The following is a 20971-nucleotide window of genomic DNA, read 5'->3' as shown; positions in this document are numbered from 1 at the left end:
TCCACTCTCTCTCTCTCTCTCTCTCTCTCTCTCTCTCTCTCGTCTCTCTCTCTCTCTCTTCTCTCTCTCTCTCTCTACGGCTAACCCTGAAAAGTCCATGAACACCCTTGTCAGAAGACAGATTGTTTATAATTGAAGAAAAAAAAACTCGAGGATCAAGGTGGTTGGTCAGTCCAATGCAGTTCACTTCCTGAATGTGGACTTCTCTGACGTCTTCCAAATTTTTTTTTCAAAATCAGTTTCGTGAAGTGTCATGGGTGTCGTCATTATAAAAGAGGAAAGTCCATCAACAAACTTTTTCCTTGTGATGAAAGAGGTATGTTGAGTTGGCAGCAGCGTTGCGTCTCTTGCTAGCTTCGCCGTAACGCAAGGGAGAAATTCCAAAGCTTCGATTGAAAATGAAAGGTACAACAACTTAATTGAGTGGAACTACAATTATTCGTTGTCTTGGAGGAAGAAAGGGGTACAGTCAGGTGTAGAATAGATGTATGAGTAGAATCGGTAGAAATAGAACACGGAGGAAATAAGCAGTCTAAAGGGTTAAGCTAAAAAATAAAAATGAGTTTACTTTTGGGAAGAGCATAGTCATTTGCAGAAAGATGGGCTGTTGTAACTATGTTCAAGGCTTTGTCGGAAACATCTGAAGAATCTAAACTGGCGACAGAAGACTCTTGGAAGACCCAAAACTGAGAACCTGAGAATACCAAACACTAAGACTGAAAAATAGGATTCCTTAAATCACTGCTCTTAAAATTCTTGATTATTGTCGAGGTAAATAAGTAGTTTAAAAAGACAGCGACCAGATTTGTACCTCTTTCAGTTGGGAGATGGGGTTACGGTGATAGCAGCAGTCCGAGATAGTAGAAATTATATTAAACCAATATAGCAGCTATCTTGTATATCTTTAGATTAATATTTTTATTTTTATTTTAAATTCGGGCTATTCTGTGGAGAGACAATCTCGTATTAGCAATTTGTAAACTGTTTCACTTGTTCAGCAGTATAGACATTACAGTTGTAATTGAACGTCCATTAGTTTTGCTCACAAGTTTCTTTTTCATCAGTAGGAAGTTTCTTTTAGACCTGCCATCCTTTTTTGCTATTGATTTAGTAAGAGTTCTCCGTATTTTTATACATTTTAACCTAAATCCTTTTGATTTTAGAACAAAAAAATGGAAGACTTTACCAAATTTTGTGATGCGCAATATATCGTGCAGGTGGTTATATCTCAAAGAGCAACAAGCTGAATGCCAGATGTATAGATACCACGGCAATGGCTTCGTACTTCCAAGTAAATGTTTGTTGCGCGCTTTAGACGTAAATCACGTGTAAATTTCGTCAGCGTTCGTGCCTATGTAATCGACTTTTGGGAGTTTCGCATGAGCTTGATATATTATTCAGTTGATGAGATGGTCAGCGTAAAGCGAACTGCTTATCATAATCGGGAGATATATAAACACACTGTTGATTCTCCTCTTCAGTTAGTTTAACCGAGGCACCTCAGGTTAAGAGCACAAATGAATTTACTGTCCTTGACATCTTCAATGGGTTCATCTGCATTCATTAACTCTAATGTTTTGACTTTGCATGAACAATGTTAGACTACTAGAGCGTGTGTGTATGGATGGCTCTTGTAATACATAGTATGTTGGGTGCTGATATAACCTCAGACTCATAATGTTTCCCTTTTTTATTGGAATTTCGTGTTTTTCTCCGCTAATGATCGTATTTCCTTTATGAACCTGTTGTACTCTCTCTGTGTGAAGATAAAACGCAAAGGAGTGAGTTCCCTGAATAAAAATCTCCGCCATTTTGCACGAAAAATATTGAGCTATAAAAAATCAGAACTAGTTTGGTGATGATTAGTTGTCATTGAAAATACACTGAATATTTCTTGCTTAATAGTTGAATTACTGCCGTGTCAATGGCAGACATGTCGCAGGGAATAATCATCTCTTCTCTCCTATTTCCAGATATTATGACCGAGGGACTCGAGACAGCCGGCTCGTCCGCCATTTTTTACTTGTTGCCAGCGAGATATTTTACTGACGAGACAAACTCGGGGCTTCCTTCGAAATAGGTTCCTCAGTGTCCTCCACCAAAGCTTCGGAGATGGGAGTTAGTGCCAGCCTTCCCTGCTCTCAGGGCACACACAAAGGATGATTCACGTTGACTAGTGACACGTTGCTGTGAGTTACACGATGACCATTCCGTAAATGGGAAGAAGAGTCCAGCTCGATTTGTGATGTTTTCGGTGATATAACAGGTTGAGAAGCGTCGTAAAAAAGGAGTGTCATTCGCAACAGTGCTAATATTGCTTTGATCCTCGTCACCTCGGGAAATGTTTGCGTTGAAAAAGTAAGACAGATTTTCGTTTCTGGTTTGAGCCACATTCAGTGATTTATAAATGAGAGTACAGTGTTACTGAAGTGTTCTCGAGCGAGTGAAAAACTTAGAGTGAAACAGTGGAGACGGCAGTGTTTCTGGTCTTGCAATACTTTACTATATTTGTGAGCGACTGATAAACCATTGGATAAGGGTCACCTTAGCGAAGGAGAGAGCAAGGAACGCCAAAGGGACCGCGCACCGCCCCTCATGTACTCATAATGGCGATGACCAAAGGGGCTGGGGAAGGAGGTGGGCCTCTTGGGTTCTGTGGCCTGGGTGCCACGACGGTGAAGATCCTCATCGGGGGTCTAGTGACCTTCGTCTTAATCATCATCGTCAGTCTCATTGCCTTCTGGCAGGCAGGTGAGTGCAGTGACACCACGGCGTTCCCTATGGGTGGCGCTTTGATGCTCGCCCCGGGCATTTCTCGATGTTTCTCCGGTAGATAAGATGGTAAAACGCACTTGCTCACTTGAAGGTGTGAGTTGAGTGTGAGCAACGAGAATTGTGGTCTGATGTTGTGGTTGTCTTTGTCCTGCAGACATTAAAATGATATAGCGAGGATGCAAATGCAAATGCTGAAAGAATGAAATGTTCAGACTTTTTTTTTTTTTATCATGCGATCGTATTTGTTTTTGCAAAGAGAGTTCAAGTAAACATGGCAGCATCAGATGTGCTGAAGGGGGAGGAGTGCTCATTAGAATTCCTTCGCGCAAGTGATACGCTCTAAGCCTCAGTGCAACGAACGATACGTCGTCGTTGTTAGGACCTCCAGAGGGAATGTAGACCTACAAGGTGATACTTTATGCGTTGCAGCATCATCGCCATGAGAGATGAAAGCAACCCCTCAATAAAACTTACCTAAAAAAAAAAAGTTGCATCATGATTTCTGATGTTAAGTTTTAGTTATTCAAATATTTTTCATAAACTGAATCATGATTATATATGTGCAGTCTGAGATTGTGGAATATTATATATTGATATACTTAATGTGAACCGTGTTTCTCTTTTTTATAATTTGAAAGGTGTAACCGGTTTTCACTCGCATCCGTTTGGTGACTGACGATATTTCTCTGCATTTAGATGCACTATTCGAAAAGATTGCGAAAAGAAATGACTTCATGCTAAAATGAACATTTAAAAATCACCCTATCATTTTCGTCATAAGTTCAAACTGGAGATTCAGCATTTTCTTTATTTTATATGCTAATGCACGTCAAACTCAGTGCTTTTATCTAACCCAGGGCCAGATGAAACAAGTACAAAATGCGCCGAAGTTTTTGTGCAATCCAGTTGTCTACATATAATGCTGTATGAAACTCTCAGTCACGGCTGTGAAACTTTCAGCCACGGGCCGGTGGCAGCCTGTGTTGAAACGTATAGCGGTGCCAGACGCTCCATCCTGGCTAACTGTAACCTTAAATACAATAAACACTACTTTGGCTAGAGGGTTGCAATTTGGTATGTTTGATGATTGGAGGGTGGGTGATCAACGTAACAATTTACGACCCTCTAGCCTCAGTGATTTTCAAGATCTGACGGTGGACAGGAAAAGTGCGGATGGACAAATAGCCATCTCAGTAGTTTTCTTTAAAAAAAAAAAAAAAAAAAAAAAAAAAAAAAAAAGGAAGGGGCTAAAAGGAACGTGCGAGACCTAGGTCGTAAAGGACCACTAAATGGTTGAGAGAAAGCATTTTTATAAAGATTTCATAAGTGCTCACATGACAGAAAGCTTTTGAAACTTCTTCCAGCAATAAAACCTGAAGAGGAAGATAGATTTCCGCTCAACAAAAGGGATGATGCAGTCAGTTTCCACTTCGTTATAGAGAGAGAGAGAGAGAGAGAGAGAGAGAGAGAGAGAGAGAGAGAGAGAACTCTTTAATGCTTCCATGTCCACCGTTAATATTTTTGAACTTCAAAAGGATCTTGTAATGACAGTGATTCATTTAGACATCTCGGCTTAGTCCAGATTTTAGCTTTGATTCGATCATTAGTTAGTAATATCAAGAAAAGCATCTTTTATTTTGCCATCAGAAGATATGTAAAACAATAGACCAATAAATTAATAGAAAGGTGCTGCTTTTGTTTTCTGGGTTTAGGTGTAAAAGAGAAATTCAATAATTTTGTTTCACTTTCCATCTGCTTCGCTGCTGATGTTTTTAGTGGTATATCGAACTTGCAGATTATGCTATTTTCCCTCGCTGTTAAAACTTGATACACTAGTCCGGTGAAGGCATAGAAGAACAGCTTCCCCTTGGTTTTCTCTTGTACTTCAGTGGCAATAAGGTCATCGATGGGAGTTTTTTTTTATTGCATTATCTACTGACAAATACAACCCACATAATCTCCAAGCCTATTGCTATGAGCCTATGCATAAAGGATATGATATTTATTACAATGCCAGTTTCATTAGCATCAGTCATCAATCTTATGGCAATCCCTAACTGTATGGCATGTGTCAACTCCCTCATGGGTACAAAGAGCCAACTCCTTTAGGCTGACGTTGTTGTAATTGGCACGTGTGAATACCTTTTCCTCCTTCGTCACAGTGGGTACCTTGATTGTTGTCATTTTAGATATTGCATCAGTAAGGAATTGAAATGGTTCTGTTTTGAATTTCCAGTCTCTGAGAAAGCTCCTCCTTTTGTTGTTACTCTACTACTAAAGGATTTTCCTTTCTCAATATAACTTTAAGCAGAATATCCTCTGTGGCATATTTTTCCAGACATCTTTCGTGTTTTGTTTTGATGACTTGCTTCTTTGTGGCAACATTGTGAGCTTGAGGGAGCAGAATTGTGATACTGGTATCAAAATCTTTAGTCCTTTACTGGCTTGCATGGTGGGAAGACCATGTTGTATTGGATGAATCATCTATGTCTGGTGTGCCATGAACTTTTTCCAATTATTCTTTTTCTTGTCAGGTATCTCTGGAAGAGACTGAACTGGCAATGTTGAATTGCCTGTTGTGTTGGACACTTTTTGCTGAAGGAGTATAGTGGGGTGTTTGTAAATGGTTCAGGAAGCTCAGGAACTTATTTTGCCATACTGTCCATAATCCTGAGTGAGGTGTGCACTTCTCATCTGTCAGAAATTTGGTGTTGCAATAATAGTATTATGGAAGGATTTACTTAATTTGTTGACTGTTGGGCTGTAGTCTACCTAGTTGACACATCTTTTTCCACTTACATGCAATTTGAAAAGAGTTGTCCATGATTTAGTCTTGGAACAGTGAGTTGTATTCAGCTGCATAGTCATTGATTTTGATAAATTTGGAATTTGATACTCTTTGTTACACATAGCATTCTACTGTGGTCCTTCTGTCCCCTTGGTTCTCATCCATGTTACTGAGAGTAACTCTCCTCTTCTCTGCTCTACTAGCTTTGTGTCATTGAATAGCATATATCTGGTATGGTATCACTGTGGTTTCCATGCCTTCAGTTTCACTCTGAAACATGAGTAAATTCTTTGCTGTATTACTGTAACCAGTATATTCCTGGTTGTCCTTTCGATTGTACTTCCATAATTTCAGGCTTTAAAATGGCATGTGCCGAGGGTTTTCTTATTTCTAGGTTTATGTAATTGCCCAGAACCTAAACTGACTGTTCATCCAATTTCACATGAATCCCACTCAACCTGTAAGCCGGAATGCCATTAAAGGCCGTGTTATCCTTGGCACTGCCCTCCTCTGCTGACTTTGCCTTTCAGTTTAAATGTATTAATCTTAGCGCATCTAAAATTCTAACCTGAATTTAAGCTGACTTAGCCTTTCCGTTTAATGTATTAATGTTAGCATATCTCTTAAAATTCTAACCTGAATTTAAGCCTGACAGCGGTGGTCTTTGTAACCATTTTAAAGTGATTGTGTTGTTAGATCAAAGCACTCAGCTTATTCACTAAAGAAAGAGATGAATAAATCAGTAAATTGACACAAAGATGTAAAAAACTTAAAAATTGGTTTGGGCCATAATTGTCGTGGCCATGCAATGGAGGCCATTTTGAAGTTGCGTCTGAAAAAGTACCAGGCTATCTCCATTAAATTCTAGAATTACGAAACAGATAGAAATTCGTCTTCACCTCTGCTCCATCCAGATAGAAATTCGTCTTCACCTCTGCTCCATCCTTGACACATATAATAATAATAATAATAATAATAATAATAATAATAATAATAATAATAATAATAATAACCGTTCTCAAAAACAGAAAAGTCGTAAAAAACGAAAGACCTAGCTGAGAGGAGAAGGGTTAATCAGAATTACGGTTAACGTCATTAATTTGAAGACATAATCTGTCAAGATGACAATGCATAGAGAATAAAAATGTGGTATACAGTTATTAAGAAACTCGACACTGAATTGGCGAGTTGTCCGGGATTATTTTAGGTATTGCAGACATAAAAAAAAAACTTTTCTAATAATGGTATTATTATCAATACAAAGAGACAGAAAAGAAAAAAGTATAGATTTGATGGACACGCCATTATTTACTTGAAATATAAATTATTAATCGTCAGTATATAAAAATTATTATTATTATTATTATTATTATTATTATTATTATTATTATTATTATTATTATTATTATTATTATTATTTAAAAATTCCTTGAGAATTGTCAAACTTCCTTACTTATTTTCATAAAATGGGAATGGTCATGACTGGGGTGAATAATCCTAAAACCTTTCTAAGTGTTCTCATGTTTAACGAAACCTAAGCAAATATGAAAATAAATAATAAAGGAAGAGACCACGTTCTTCGTTTTTTATCGCAGTGGGACTTGATGGCCAGGTATGACTAAAGCTTAGTTTGTGTACAAGTTTAGAAAGTGAAACTGCAGCGCATATATCACTTCAGCGAAGACGCTTAGCCATCTTTATTTGATCGCCATCAGAGGACGTAAGAGAGATTGGATAGTTGAACAAGTTTTCAGGTTACAACATGGCACCCTAAAAGCAAGTAGTTTTAGTTTTTATACTACTTAGAATACAATTTTGGACATGGTTGAATTATATCTCTTCTATATGTGGTATGCATGTTTACACACATATTATGTATATACATATATAAGTATATATATATATATATATATATATATATTATATATATATATATATATAACTGAATCACGAAAGTTAGGAACGTGATAAATCCATAAATAAAGATATAAGCCACCATCTTAACATAAAAATATAAATTTTTTCCTCTATGTTTTTACGAGCATTGCGAATTGTCAGTCCACAATATTTGGATCAAGAAATTGAATACATAAGAAAAATAGGGAAAGATTTATGCTATCCTTCACATATATTAGACATTTGTTATAATAAAGCCCACAAAAGTAACACGCAGAAAGAAAATTCTAAGAACATTCTCAGTTTGCTTTATTTTAACGGATTTGAAACCATTTAATCATTGTTAAAAGCTTTTAATGTCAACCTTGTTTTTTCCTATAATAACACACTAAAAGGAATGTTAATAAAAAATGGCCCCAGAGAAAGCAACAACATAATATATAAAATTCCATGTATGGATTGTCCCTCATTTTATCTCGGACAGTCTAGCAAAGGCTTAGAAGTATTCTGTAAAAACTGGGCAAAAATCTAATGCATTATTCAATCATTTAAGTGAAAACAACCACCGAATAAATTGGATTGATAGTTCAGTAATTGCAAGGTCAAGAGATGTCTTATCACGAAATCTTTTAAAATCTGCTTTAATACAACTTACTTTTCATTGTAATTTCAATGTTAGTCGTGGCCTTTTTCATTTAGACCCTTGTATCTGTAACATGTTTAAGAATGACCTCAAAGATATAATTACTGACTTAAATAAAAATCAGTTGCCTTAGAGTTATTAATTTTGTTGTAATGTATGTCTGTCATGTATTGTGAATATGGTTTTGTTTACCAAGTTCTGAATAGCTGTCACCTATAATCTTTTAATTGTCTTGAAATTGTATCTGAGATGATTGTCTTAAACCTTTAATTGCACCCATTGTTTATGCTTGTTTGGGAAGGTTTCTTATCTTCCAGGTGTGTCGGATTCTAGGTACTAATCTCTTTATAATCCCTATCTGTCAGTTATAAGAATCTTCTTGTATTGTCTTTTCTCGTATGTATGTCAGTCTCTGCTCAGTAAAGGACTTTTAACGTCGAAAGATCTTGCAGTCCTCCTTCGTTTATTTTTCCTTCGTGGCATATATCTTTATATATATATATATATATATATATATATATATATATATATATATATATATATATGCGTGTGTGTGTATATATATGAGTGAGTAAACATGTATACCATATAAGGAAGAGATATAATTCAACCATGTCCAAAATTGCATTCCAAGAAAACTTGTTCAACTAACCAATCTAATATATATATATATATATATATATATATATATATATATATACATATATATATATATATATATAAATATATAATCACATCACCTTGATAGAAATATGTACCTCATCAGCAGACGAGCCAAGCCCGAGCCCTTTAGACATTATTTTCAAACCCATCCCGTGACCGTTGACCGAAGCTCTGAAGTTGTTACCCAGTAATTAGTCAGTCGTGGTGGTTCACCGTAAGAGTTGGAAAGTGGGCGGGACTAACAACATTGGGACTCGCTGAAAACCGTGAGGGTAATGCCTTTTAGGACCTCCTTGATAGATAGATAGATAGATAGATAGATAGATAGATAGATAGATAGATAGATAGATAGGGAAAGTAAAGTGAGCGCTGAGTGGAAATGTGAAAGAAAATTTTAGGAGATTTCAAATGACTTACGATGCAAGATGCCGTGAGGAGGGAAGAATATATAACTCTTGATGAATTATACGAAGGATTGCATGCGAGACTGAAGAGAAGAATAAGAGAATGAAGAAGATGAATGCTCAGAGTCGCCAGAGTACAGGAGGCTCATGATGACGATGATGATGATGATGATGATGATGATGACGACGATGAAGCTGATTAGTTCTCAAGTGTCTCCGCTCTAAATACATGTTCATTTGTGCGCACCGAGCACACACCCTTTTTTTTCCTTACGAGCACGTAATCGTTTGTGCATATTGAGTACACATGTACGTGTGCTTACTGAATACGCGTTTACATGTGCATATTTGAATGCTTATACGTAAATGCTTTCTAAATACACTCTTGTATTTGTTTGACAGAAAGGAACTTCTTTCCTGTATGATATTATTTATTTTCTCTATACTGACAGTCATCTTAATCCTTTCAGCGTTTTGTAACGACCGAAGCAACGGCCTTACACGTCAAGATTTTTTTTTTTTTTTCTTTTTTTTTTAAATAAATACCGCAGGGTTAATTTCACTGGATGAGAGAAAGAGAGAAGAAGAGAGAATGAACTTTCGGGTTCATTCTTCCTAGGACGCAATCATGTGTCAATTGAGGAGTATGCAAATGTAGCGAAGGGTGACCAAACTATGTTCACATGAGCTTCATAAGACTATCAGGTGTTGCGATCCAAAACTCTCTCTCTCTCTCTCTCTCTCTCTCTCTCTCTCTCTCTCTCTCTCTCTCTCTCTCTCCATGTGAATTTGCGTTTAGGTTTTTACCCTTCTTGCAGACGCGCCCTTGATTCTTTGTGTGTGTGTGTGATTGTGTGTGTGTGTGTGTGTGTGTAATACTGCGGACTGCATATTTACCACAAGTATTCACCGAGGGCTATGTTTCAAGCGCTAACAACATACCGGTATAAGGGTCTGGATTTTCCTGGAGAAATAACCAGTAAAAAAATTAAGAGGTCAATAAATAAAAACCGGAGTGACCTAAGGCGAATTTAGCAGCGTTGAGCGCCACTGAGGGAATCCTGACCTATCCCAAGGAGTGTAGCGGTGATCAAGAGCTGCTTGTTAACATCATGATTGACCAAGGCCTTTTTAGTGGTTGTTTTAATTAAAGAAGTATTTAGCCATGGAAATTCCTTGCAAGAGGGCTCTCTCTCTCTCTCTCTCTCTCTCTCTCTCTCTCTCTCTCTCTCTCTCTCTCTGTAGGGTTTCTGTCACGTTATGTCGATGTAATGTTTTCCCATAAATGTCCGAGGAATATTTTGCAGATTTTCTTCTCCTCCTTAGCTTCTTGGGGAAGACGGTATGTTTGAACAGCTGTCTTTGCGCTTGCACAGTTTTATCCCAGTCGATGTCCGTGTCTTTATTCTAGCATCCGTATGCTTACGCATAAACACAAAGCTTTTTGTAGGTTTTGTAGGCATATACGTATATAAATGCAGACATAACTTTGTACATATAAATAAATGTGTGTTTGTGTTTGTGTGTGTGAAGGCCTTATATTCATATTGATTTTTTTATTATTATTTTTATTTACATTACTTACATAAATATTTAAGCTTTTTATCATAATTAGGTAATGCTTCGTTTCCTGGTATCATGTTGGAATGTTGATTTTTATGGACGATCGTTTTATTTCATTATATCTTCCTTACTGATTGTGGTTATATTTTATGCGATGCCTGTCTGCTTCACCGTAGCTGAACTTTTAATTAACTTCTTTTGGTGTGTCGTAATGCCTTCCCGGACAGGTCATTCCAACAGCGTCTCCACATGCTGATATTAATGGATAAACCTAAAAGGATTCACTCTTTTGCTCAGAAAAACTGGTTTTTCGACTCTCGTGGTTTTGCTGCTGGAAAAGAAATTTCTTAAATCTTTTATTAACCTTACAAAGAAATCACGGCGAATCTTATATATTTTAGAAGTTATTAAATTGTGGTAGAAATTCAAGCATGAGTATTTTATGCACATAAAATGTATTTACCGAATTTATTTATGTGTCATGTAATATAAGCATGTGTTTTATTATGAAATGATGAAACCAAGCAGATTTCTTAGTTACCCTCGGATAAACGAGAGATTCGTTCTCTGTGCGGCGCTTTCAGTGAGCAAAGGTTTTCCAACTCCACAACCCAAAAGCACTTAGTGAGATTAGGGGAGAGAATAAAATTAAAATGTGTATAATTAGGGACTTAGCTATTTACATTTGCAGATGTCATTCAGATAGAAAATGCCTCTTGACAAGTCCATTCTGGCTGACAAGTATGTTTTCTTTTAAGTTTTTGTTTTGCTTTTCTCCTATTTTTTACTTATATTAATTTTTTTCTGTTTATTACATTGAAGCTGTCAAATTATTCTAACTGATTAGATTAACTTTCTTCACCGATCCTCTCGGGTGCATTTTAATTTAAGATCATAAAACGTAATTATCTCGTTATGCTCCTTAGTATGATCTGCAGTAAAAGCACAAACCATAAACTCTTAAAAATGCATCATAATTCAGTCGAGACTCGAGGAATGATTATTCGTCAAATTAACTGTTGGAACGCATTCCAGGTTGTAATTCAAAATTAACGAACTAAATGTTATATTTTGTTCAAATTTGTTGATGAATAGCATTATAATGGCGAAGAAGTAAAGGCAGCTTTGGCGGCCGAGACCAAGAAGGTCCTGTCCCCCGTAGGGGGTAGTGCCGTCAGTACACCTCATTCAGTGCAATGTAGGCATTGCTTAAGGTTCTTTGCAGCGTCCCTTCGGCCCCTAGCTGCAACTACTTTCATTCCTTTTACTGTGCCTCCGTTCATATTCTCTTTCTTCCATCTTACTGTCTACCTTCTAACAATTGTTTCAAAGTGCAAATTCGAGGGTTACCTCCTGTAACACCATTCAAACCTTTCACTGTCAATTTCCGTTTCAGCGCTGAATGGCCTTAGCTGCCCCAGTGCTTGGCATAATGCCAAAAATTTATATAAATAAAAAAATCAGAAGAAGGTCCTGTCTGAAATGAAAAACTGTCCCCTGAATACTAGGCAAGTTCAGTGATTCACGAAATACAGAGGCGGTCGGATAATAACACATTCAACACATGAACTTTCAACTTTGTTTTTATAGTGAAGCCTGAGATGCACAATGAGGACGACTGGGACCCTTCATATCAAGCCAGTCCCTCACGGAGCCAAACTCTGCCATCGAATTCATTCATAAGTTGATTTTGAATTTGTATCTGAGTCAATTTATAAGCAACAAGGTGACGTCGGTCATAAAGGGATTTGCTGACATGAGCTCCTGAAAAGCACGAAGTAATGCGCTTTCAAGGTCTTTTACGTTCATTCATAAAAATTGGTGCATACTATTTTAGTCCAGCATTTGTCTTAGAGAATGATATTTCATGTTAACTAAATATAAAATTTATCGTAAAGGAATCAACTATAGGCCCCCGTTTGCTTGGCTGATGTTCACGAAGTAAACCCTAAAGCCAGCGCTGGTTTCCTGAAAGTTTTCAGAGTCAAGTCATACACTAAAGAATAACGCGGATTCGTGGATTCGATCTTTGCCTCCTCTCTTGTACTACCACCCCCGCTCTTAAGAGAAGGAACTCGTGGTGGCTCAATGCGAGATCAAGCAACAACAACATTGTATCTTTTCTTTCCTGTATTTCTCTGAATGCTTCCTCTTTCAGTCAAACTTGTATTTCGTACATTTGATGTCAGCAAAAACAACAAACTCATTTATTGAAAGGGTTACACTGGAAAGGGCAGGGAGCGTATTCGATGATACTCATCTAATTTATATCACACTGAATCTGTATTTCTCTGTTATCGTTATTTATGTAATGTCTTGTCTACGTCAAGGACGTTGGCAGTGATTTACATTTTCACTAGTATCTGTGTTTGATTATATTTGTAGTATTTCGAAGGATGAGTAAATTGTATTCCATGAAATTTGTCACAAACACACAAACACGCACACACACACATAAATATATTAATTCCGAGGTAGAGCGCATTAGTTATTAAAGGACTTTTATAGCTCAATGCTTGTATTTGAATCACGATGGTGTGTTCAATTCATTTCATTATATGGCTACGTGCAACAAACGCACTACACGGCTATTATGGTCGAGGTGGATTGATACCGACTCTAATAACGAATACCTGAGCTCATCAGGGATTTGTAGGTGGGAGTCGGCATCAACTTATTTAAACCTCTCTAGATAGTACTGTGGGTTAAAGCGCGTCACTGTACGTCGTAAATTCGTGGTTCAAGTCCATGAGCCGAGGAATTTCTTATCAACTAAAAAATTCCCCTTCGGGCAACATATGAAAATATATTAATCCCGAGGTAGAGAGAATTAGATGTTAAAGGACATTTGTAGCTTAATGCTTGTATATGAATCACGGTGATGTGATAAAATTCATTTCACACACACACACACACACACACACATATATATATATATGAGAGAAAGTATGAATTAAAGAGAAATGAAATGCTGAGAATTATTTCTAAAACTGAATGGCGCTAGCACAGATGTGTCTTTGCTTTTCTATTGCAAAAGAAGGTGAGATGTGCACTTAAGAGTGCCTTGGAAATTCTTCAGTAATGTTATCTTGTGGGAAACAGAAAGGATTGTGGTGTCCTGTAAAAGGGGAAAATTGAAGTTATGGTAGGAATGGTTGGTTATTGATCATTATAAAGTGTACATGTTCTTAGCAGATCCGCCAAATGACAACAATTAGTATTAATTAAGGGCGTGAGGCGTAACGTAGAATCCGTTTCTCCTGAATTCACATTCCCGAGTAATAGGACGCTATTTTGTGTGAACAGAATAATACTTGCTTATTAAAATACTATATAATAAACTAACCTATTTCGTCCTACATTTCCTTTTAGTCTGCTTCCGGGTCCAATACAACCTGTCTCATATTTTGACATTACCAATCCAGATATTTTGTTGTGGCCCTTTCAAGATTTATTTATTTACATTGGCAACCCTCATATTAAAAGTAACCATTATATCACCTCAGTACAGGCTTTTTTCATGGACGTTCAATTCTTGTAAGGAAATTATTCTTGTGAAAACTGAGGAGACCATCAAACCTCTCTGAATTGCTATTTACTCATGACTTAAAACGCTCTGACTCGTTTTGGAACTATTGGTAAAACGTCGATAGAAATTACAAACGTCCTACTTGTTCGTTATTTTATTTTTTATTTTTTTAGTCGTTAATGGCTGCATTAGTAGTGACTGCTATTTCATTTTCTCGCTTGACTAATGAGGCCGTTGCTTTTAATTTTTTACCCTTATTGGTGTGTGTGTGCTCGCACGTGTAATATATACATATATATATATATATATATATATATATATATATATATATATATATATATATATGTGTGTGTGTGTGTGTGTGTGTGTGTGTGTGTGTGTGAAAGGTCATTAAACTGACCAGAACTGAAAAGATTCCAACGCCTCTCAGATGTTGCTGAATATTGAAGAACTGACGAGTTCACTTTGAGATAAGCTATCGGTATCTTTCCTTGAACGTATAAAATATATATGGCTTCCCTGGGAGGTCAAAGCTTACATTTTACACTGCGTGGGCAAGCAGAGAGAGAGAGAGAGAGAGAGAGAGAGAGAGAGAGAATTAAACTGACACAGCGATCAGAGGAATATTACAGTCCTTATTTCACGAAAGATGTGTTATTTTTTAAGTCGTAATGCAGTTATTTGTGTAATAATGTAATTAATATCAAGCAAAGTTTTCGATTATAAGACGTCAAAATCTCTCTCTCTCTCTCTCTCTCTCTCTCTCTCTCTCTCTCTCTCTCTTTCTGATAAGCAGCATATTTCGCAGAGCGGAGGGACTGTCATTAATATCTCCATAACTTGAGTATGTCTCCAGTGACTCGTTTGCAAGCAAATGCACCGGGGGAAACGGCGCTGACTTACATTTACTCATAAATTCTTCATAAGGCTCTCGAGGCCACACGCAGGAAAAGTCATATTCTGAGTGCGAGAGGATCTTCCTCGTCGCCTCCCCAGTATTCCTCGGACATTCCCCTTCCCCTTCCCCTTCCCCCTTCGCTTCACTTTCAGTCAACCCCGTTCCTCCAGGAAAGGAAGGAGAGACCGAGAAAAAGTTCCACTGCTTTTGGGTGGTGGAACTTCTCTTCTTCTTCTTCTTCTTTGTGGCTACTATTTATTCTTTCGCGACCCACGATAATCGACTGGCCCCTACGTACTACATTGTTTACTGTTAAATTCAACAAAAGTTCAGCAGGTTGAACTTGGGAACTCTCGCTCGTGAGGTTTGTGCGGTACCACGGAAAAGAGAGAGGGAAATATGAGATGATATATAAGTAGCAATAGAATTTGTGTGTGTATAGATTTAATTTTTCCGACGGCAGAAATGAAAATGACCAAGGCATGTGCCATGCGTAGTTGACAAATGTATTTCATGCTTTAATCTGTTCTCTTCCTCCTTTTAAGCTGCCTGGTCCCTGTGACTGTCAAACACTTTATATAGTCGAATGCCCCAGTCCTAGGGACCTCAGGAGAAGCTTTCTTCCCGAGGCTCGAGACGAGAATGGCCGGTACATCCAAGCCAAAGTCCTCGGGGAAGAAGTTGTTTACGGTGCCGGTGGAATTTTTAGATTTGTATCGGGAGCAGGTCCTCTGAAAAAGCTATGAATTTAATTTTTATATATATAATCTAGTCATGTCGTTAGGTTGTATTTAAATGACGTCATTCTCAAAAAAATGATAGCGTGTCAGTGACCTTAGTTGTCCCGACGCCAGAGAACATTAAATCAATCCAGTCAATCAATCAGTCCTTTTTTAAAGCTAAGTACAATTTCGTGAATGTTGATCGATTTTGTTTTGAGATTACATTCAAAATATGCCATTATCCAATTCGTTTCAGGTCTAAAACTTTTTGGGTCGTTCTACGCCACATTCAAAAGTCATCCGACACCATGGCATTTAAGGGATTTTAGTGATCAGCGTTTCGTGGCATCCATCATGTGGAGCAGATTGACGTTACCTAATTAGTTAATCTTCTGGGATCAGGAATGAAGCGGAATGTATCCACAAATGTGATGCGTAGGTGCGAAGCGTTTATGGATGAAGTGATGGAAGAATATAGAGGAAGGGCGGGATATGTTGGGGCAAGTTAATTAGCTAAGAGTAGTAGAGAACAGAAATGCAGTTGATATTAATGCGCTTTTTGTACACCTTAATTCTGGTAGAGAAGAGAGAAAAATATTGTGTACTTTTGGACAAATTTTACGAAAATCATATGGTGTGCGCTACACTGCACTGGAATCCGGTGCTGCCCGTCATGTCTCACCTATCCTCCCGATCCGCTACTTACCCCGCGCCATCCGGGAGGGACAAACAGGTTTGCAGGTGGAGGGTAGATGTGTCATGTATCCCCTACTCTCCCAATCCCCCACCTAGCCCGCTCCGGGTCAACAGGTTGGCAAGAGTGGGGTGAATGTGTCATATCTTCCCTACCCTCCCGATCTCCTCCCCATCCGGGGCAGACAAACAAGAAAGATCCACTCGGATTTTATTATAGACAGATAATATGTAAAATACGTCAACTTGCAGTGTAACCAAAGGAGGTTGATCCTACAAGTCGTTTGTTCCCTATTCCAGCCAGTGAAGGTCTCTTTCAGATAATCATTCTTTATGTAAGTAAGGGGTCGGTTTGGTTTGGTTTGTATGGTGCTTTTACGTTGCATGGAACCAGTGGTTATTCAGCAACGCGACCAACGGCTTTACGTGACTTCCTAACCACGTCGAGAGTGAACGTCTATCACCAGAAATACACATCTCTCACTCCTCAATGGAATGGCCGAGGATCGAACCCGCGACCACCGAGGTGGGAAGCTAATACCAAACCAACCACGCCATTGGGCAGCACCGGGTTCCAGTGCAGTGTAGCGCACACCATATGATTTTCGTAAAATTTGTCCATAAGAAGAACTCAATATTTTTCTATCTTCTCTACCAGAATTAAGGTGCACCAAAAGTATTACTATGTAGCATGCCCATAATAAAGTCTCTACTAAGTGTTGGTTCTAATATTTGAGTAGTCATAGCTTTTCGTTCTCATATTAAAGTGATTAGAAAAATGCATTGTCATTTCCACATCATTTTTTTATAAACAGTCCGGGACTTTTACTGCCGTTTCTGCTACTCTTACAAAACCAGTACTCATTGGTGGGCTTCCTGTTTTGCTTAATTAAGACTGCTCTTCGTAATGGGTAAATCTTTCACACTGGATTCTCCTTCGAGCTATTTACTTTGAGAGTTAAGAAGTGTACTTTTTGTGATTTGTTTTGATTTTGGGAATAAAATTTTTCCCCAGAATTTGAATACTAATTTATAAGTGCTTAACAATCACGATCACCAGTATACCTTTTTATATATAAAGTAAAAGGTACTTGGTGAAAGTTTTAGTATCATTGCCTTTGCAAACATCAGAACTGGGATCCATCACATTTTAGGAAATGAATTGAGGACAGGTTTCCATGTATGTCATAATAAACTTCCATCTGTCCTTTGATACATTCACGTTGTTGAACAGCGCAGCGTAAGTTTACCATAAAATATGAACATCGCAGTCACTCATTATAAAAACAACTCCTCGATGCCAGACACTGGAGTATTCGTGAAGGCATTTGGAACTAAGTGTAACTGATAATGGAAGATGGAACAAGGGTCCTAAAATAGGCGAAGTAAGGAAGGTAACGAGTTTTTTTTATTTTTCTTCAAATTAAGAAGAGACCCAAGAGTGTTATGGAAGCCTAGATAGGTCTGTATAAAGGAAATGTTGAGCAAACTGTGAAGGTCGAACACGAAGTGATATATATATATATATATATATATATATATATATATATATGTTGTGTGTGTGTGTGTGTGTGTGTATGTATGTATCTATATAGTATATATATATATATATGTGTGTGTGTGTGTGTGTGTGTGTGTGTGTAACATATGATATCAAAATGCTAGACTGTCAGTCGTATGGCTACAAGATGCATTAGCTTAGACTTGTAAGAAATAGACTTCAAAGTTCAGTGACCTGCACTCTAGATGGCCTTGATTTGAACCCCAAATCCAGCTGACCGTCTAACCGCATAAAATGAAAGAAGAAGAAAAAAAGAAAGGACGCAGAGACGATTCTGTGTTCAGTGGCACGCAGGAAGAAACAAAAAAACAGCTCTTCATGGCCATTGGCTTGAAACGAACAAGAGAAAAGGTAACGTTAATGGGGGTATTAAATCGAGGATTAATTTACAATCCTAACCAAAAACGTAAGTGAACATATTTTTAAAAAGCGCTTCATCAGGAAAGAACGCAAGTATGGTTCTAGGAAGTCAGAGACAGGCAAATATAACTTTAAAGAAGAGTTCAACTCGGGTGTAGCTTCCTTCATTAAAACGAAATGGTATACATGAGGACAAAAGAAGTTCAATTTACCCGAGAGCGACAGACGCGAGAAATAGCAAGACCTTAACATAAGAATTTCCATGAAACTGGAGTCCTTAGTGACATGAATATCTCTCTAGACTCGATTAAGTAAATTAATTTCGTCCTGCACTGGCGAAGCCCAAGCTGCAATAAGACGGAAAATAGGAAATTGTAATCAGATAAAGGCAGTAAGGAAAATGCATTCTACACACCATGGGCGTCTCTCCGGGTCAGCTCCCGTAGGGGTGTTAGTGCCCTCTGTACACCTCACGCGGTGCTCTGTAGGCATTACTTAATGTTCCTTGCAGCGTCCCTTCGGCCCCTAGCTGCAACCCCTTCCGTTTACTTTTACTGTACTTACGTTCATATTCTCTTTCTTCATTCTTACCTTCCATCCGCTCTTAACAATAGATTCACAATGCAACTGCGAGGTTTTCTTTCCTCCTGTTATACCTTTCAAACAATTTCACTGTCAATTTCCATTAAAGGGGCGAATGACCTAATAGGTACCAGCCCTTGGTCTTAGGCCTAAATTCTATTATAATTTCATCTCCGGGTCAGTGTATGCGGAGATTTTTTTTCCCCCGTCTATTTCACAAAAGAACATAGGGAGCATTTCCTTCTATTTCCAATAAATAGTATGTATTGGCAATGCACCTTTTCTTTCTGTATTCCGAAAATGAGAAAATACGCCATCTAAAAAATTGATTTATTTTCATTGCGTGACTGTTTTAGACCCTGCGGTGGTCAATTTTTCCATGGGTTGGCCAATGAGCATTTCCCCAGGCTTTTTATAGTATGCTCTTCGTCAGGTAAATACCTCCCCTTCTCGTGAGTTCCCTATGCTAAAAAGTGTCAAAATTTAAGATGGAAAGTCAGTTTTTACAGAGGTCTTAATTCTTAATTCATTCGTAAGCTTGTCATTTTTTTTCTTTGGTGTTTTTCCACAGCTAATATGCACGTTGACTTTTATCCCCTTGTCAGTGGGTGAGGACGCGTCAAACTGCAGGTATCGGACCTGATGGTGTTATTTGTGGTTATATTTTAAGGGCGTTGCTCTGCGGCAGATCCTTGTTGTTACTGGTATGGTTATTTTTTTTCTTCACTCCTTTACAAAGGGTAGGACGTTATTATTGTCCGGGTTTTCTTCACAAAGTATATGAAACGTTTCTGGAATCTGAGCTTTTGTAATAGAAAACAAGTAATAAATGCCCCGAAGTTCCTACGGCGCAATCGGGTTTTCTACACAGATTATAATGTTGTATGAGCAGCGTCCCATGAAACTTTCAGCCACGGCAAGGTGGTGGCCTGCTCTACAGCCTTGTCAGACGCACGATCATGGCTGAGTTTAACCTTGAGTAAAATAAAAAAAATAAAACTGCTGAGGCTAGTGGGCTGTAATTTGGTATGTTAGATGAATGGAGGGTAGATGATCAACATAACAATTTGCAGGCCTCTAGCCCCAGTTGTCTTTCTGATCTGAGGGCGGACAGATAAAATACGGACGGACGGACAAAACCATCTTAATAGTCTTCTTTAAAAGTGTATAGGGCTATCGTGAAAATTCGAAGCGCAATATCTTTTATCTTTGAAAGAAAGAGGAAGTTTAAGTTTGCCAACAACCAGTAGAGCTTTCCTTCAATTTTCAGGATGAGGCAATTTCCGAGTTGTAGAGACGGAACTTTGCTCTTTTGATGGCTTATGGTATTCCTTCATTTTCTCAGAAACATTTCTTTGAAAGGTAGACTTAAAGAATAGAACGCAGTATCCTGAAAGATTAATTTGGATGATCTTTGTGGTTTTAAATGATCCGGCCTGGTGCTTCGGTCATGTGAATTATTATTTGGTTTCCACCAAGATGATTTATCGTTTTTGCCTCCCAGTATACAGATAATATGGAGTAGAGTATCACACGCTTTGGCAGTTTAATATTGTGGCAGGATTGATACCAAAAGATATTGGAGACTGTTATGGCCGATAAGATATTGAAGAAAATGGTAGAGGGTAATTGATAATTTGTTGTAAAAGACTTTTCACTCTTGTCTGTACTTCGTATCTTCATGAAGCAAGTTTGATAGATCATTTGATTCGATAAAAAGTCTTTTCCTGTCTGTAGGTGATATTCAGAAAAATGCCACCGCCGGCACTGTAGACATTAATTTAAGGTTCTTTTTAGTGTCCCTTCGGCCCTTACCTGCAGTCGCTTTCATTCCTTTTACTATACCTCCGTTCATATTCTCTTTCTTCCATCGCACTTTCCACCCCCATAGGTC

General features: G+C 37.9%; 1 protein-coding gene across 6 annotated transcripts in view; it reads left to right on the top strand.

The window, feature by feature from the left end:
• The window catches only part of LOC135207868 (uncharacterized), a 413859-nt gene that overhangs the window by 263346 nt on the left and 129542 nt on the right, over positions 1 to 20971 (top strand). For 4 of the 6 annotated variants that reach the window (XM_064239751.1, XM_064239749.1, XM_064239752.1 and 1 more), the window contains one exon: positions 1974 to 2751. The exons of the other annotated variants lie outside the window; for them this stretch is intronic. In XM_064239751.1, coding sequence (XP_064095821.1) covers positions 2607 to 2751 — 145 coding nt within the window. In that variant the 5' untranslated portion in view covers positions 1974 to 2606. The remainder of the gene's footprint in view (positions 1 to 1973; positions 2752 to 20971) is intronic. 6 annotated transcript variants of the gene reach the window in all.

This window comes from Macrobrachium nipponense, chromosome 34 (assembly GCF_015104395.2).
Source record: "Macrobrachium nipponense isolate FS-2020 chromosome 34, ASM1510439v2, whole genome shotgun sequence".
NCBI classification, from domain to species: Eukaryota; Metazoa; Arthropoda; class Malacostraca; order Decapoda; family Palaemonidae; genus Macrobrachium; species Macrobrachium nipponense.
This window is presented reverse-complemented; position numbering and strand designations above follow the sequence as displayed.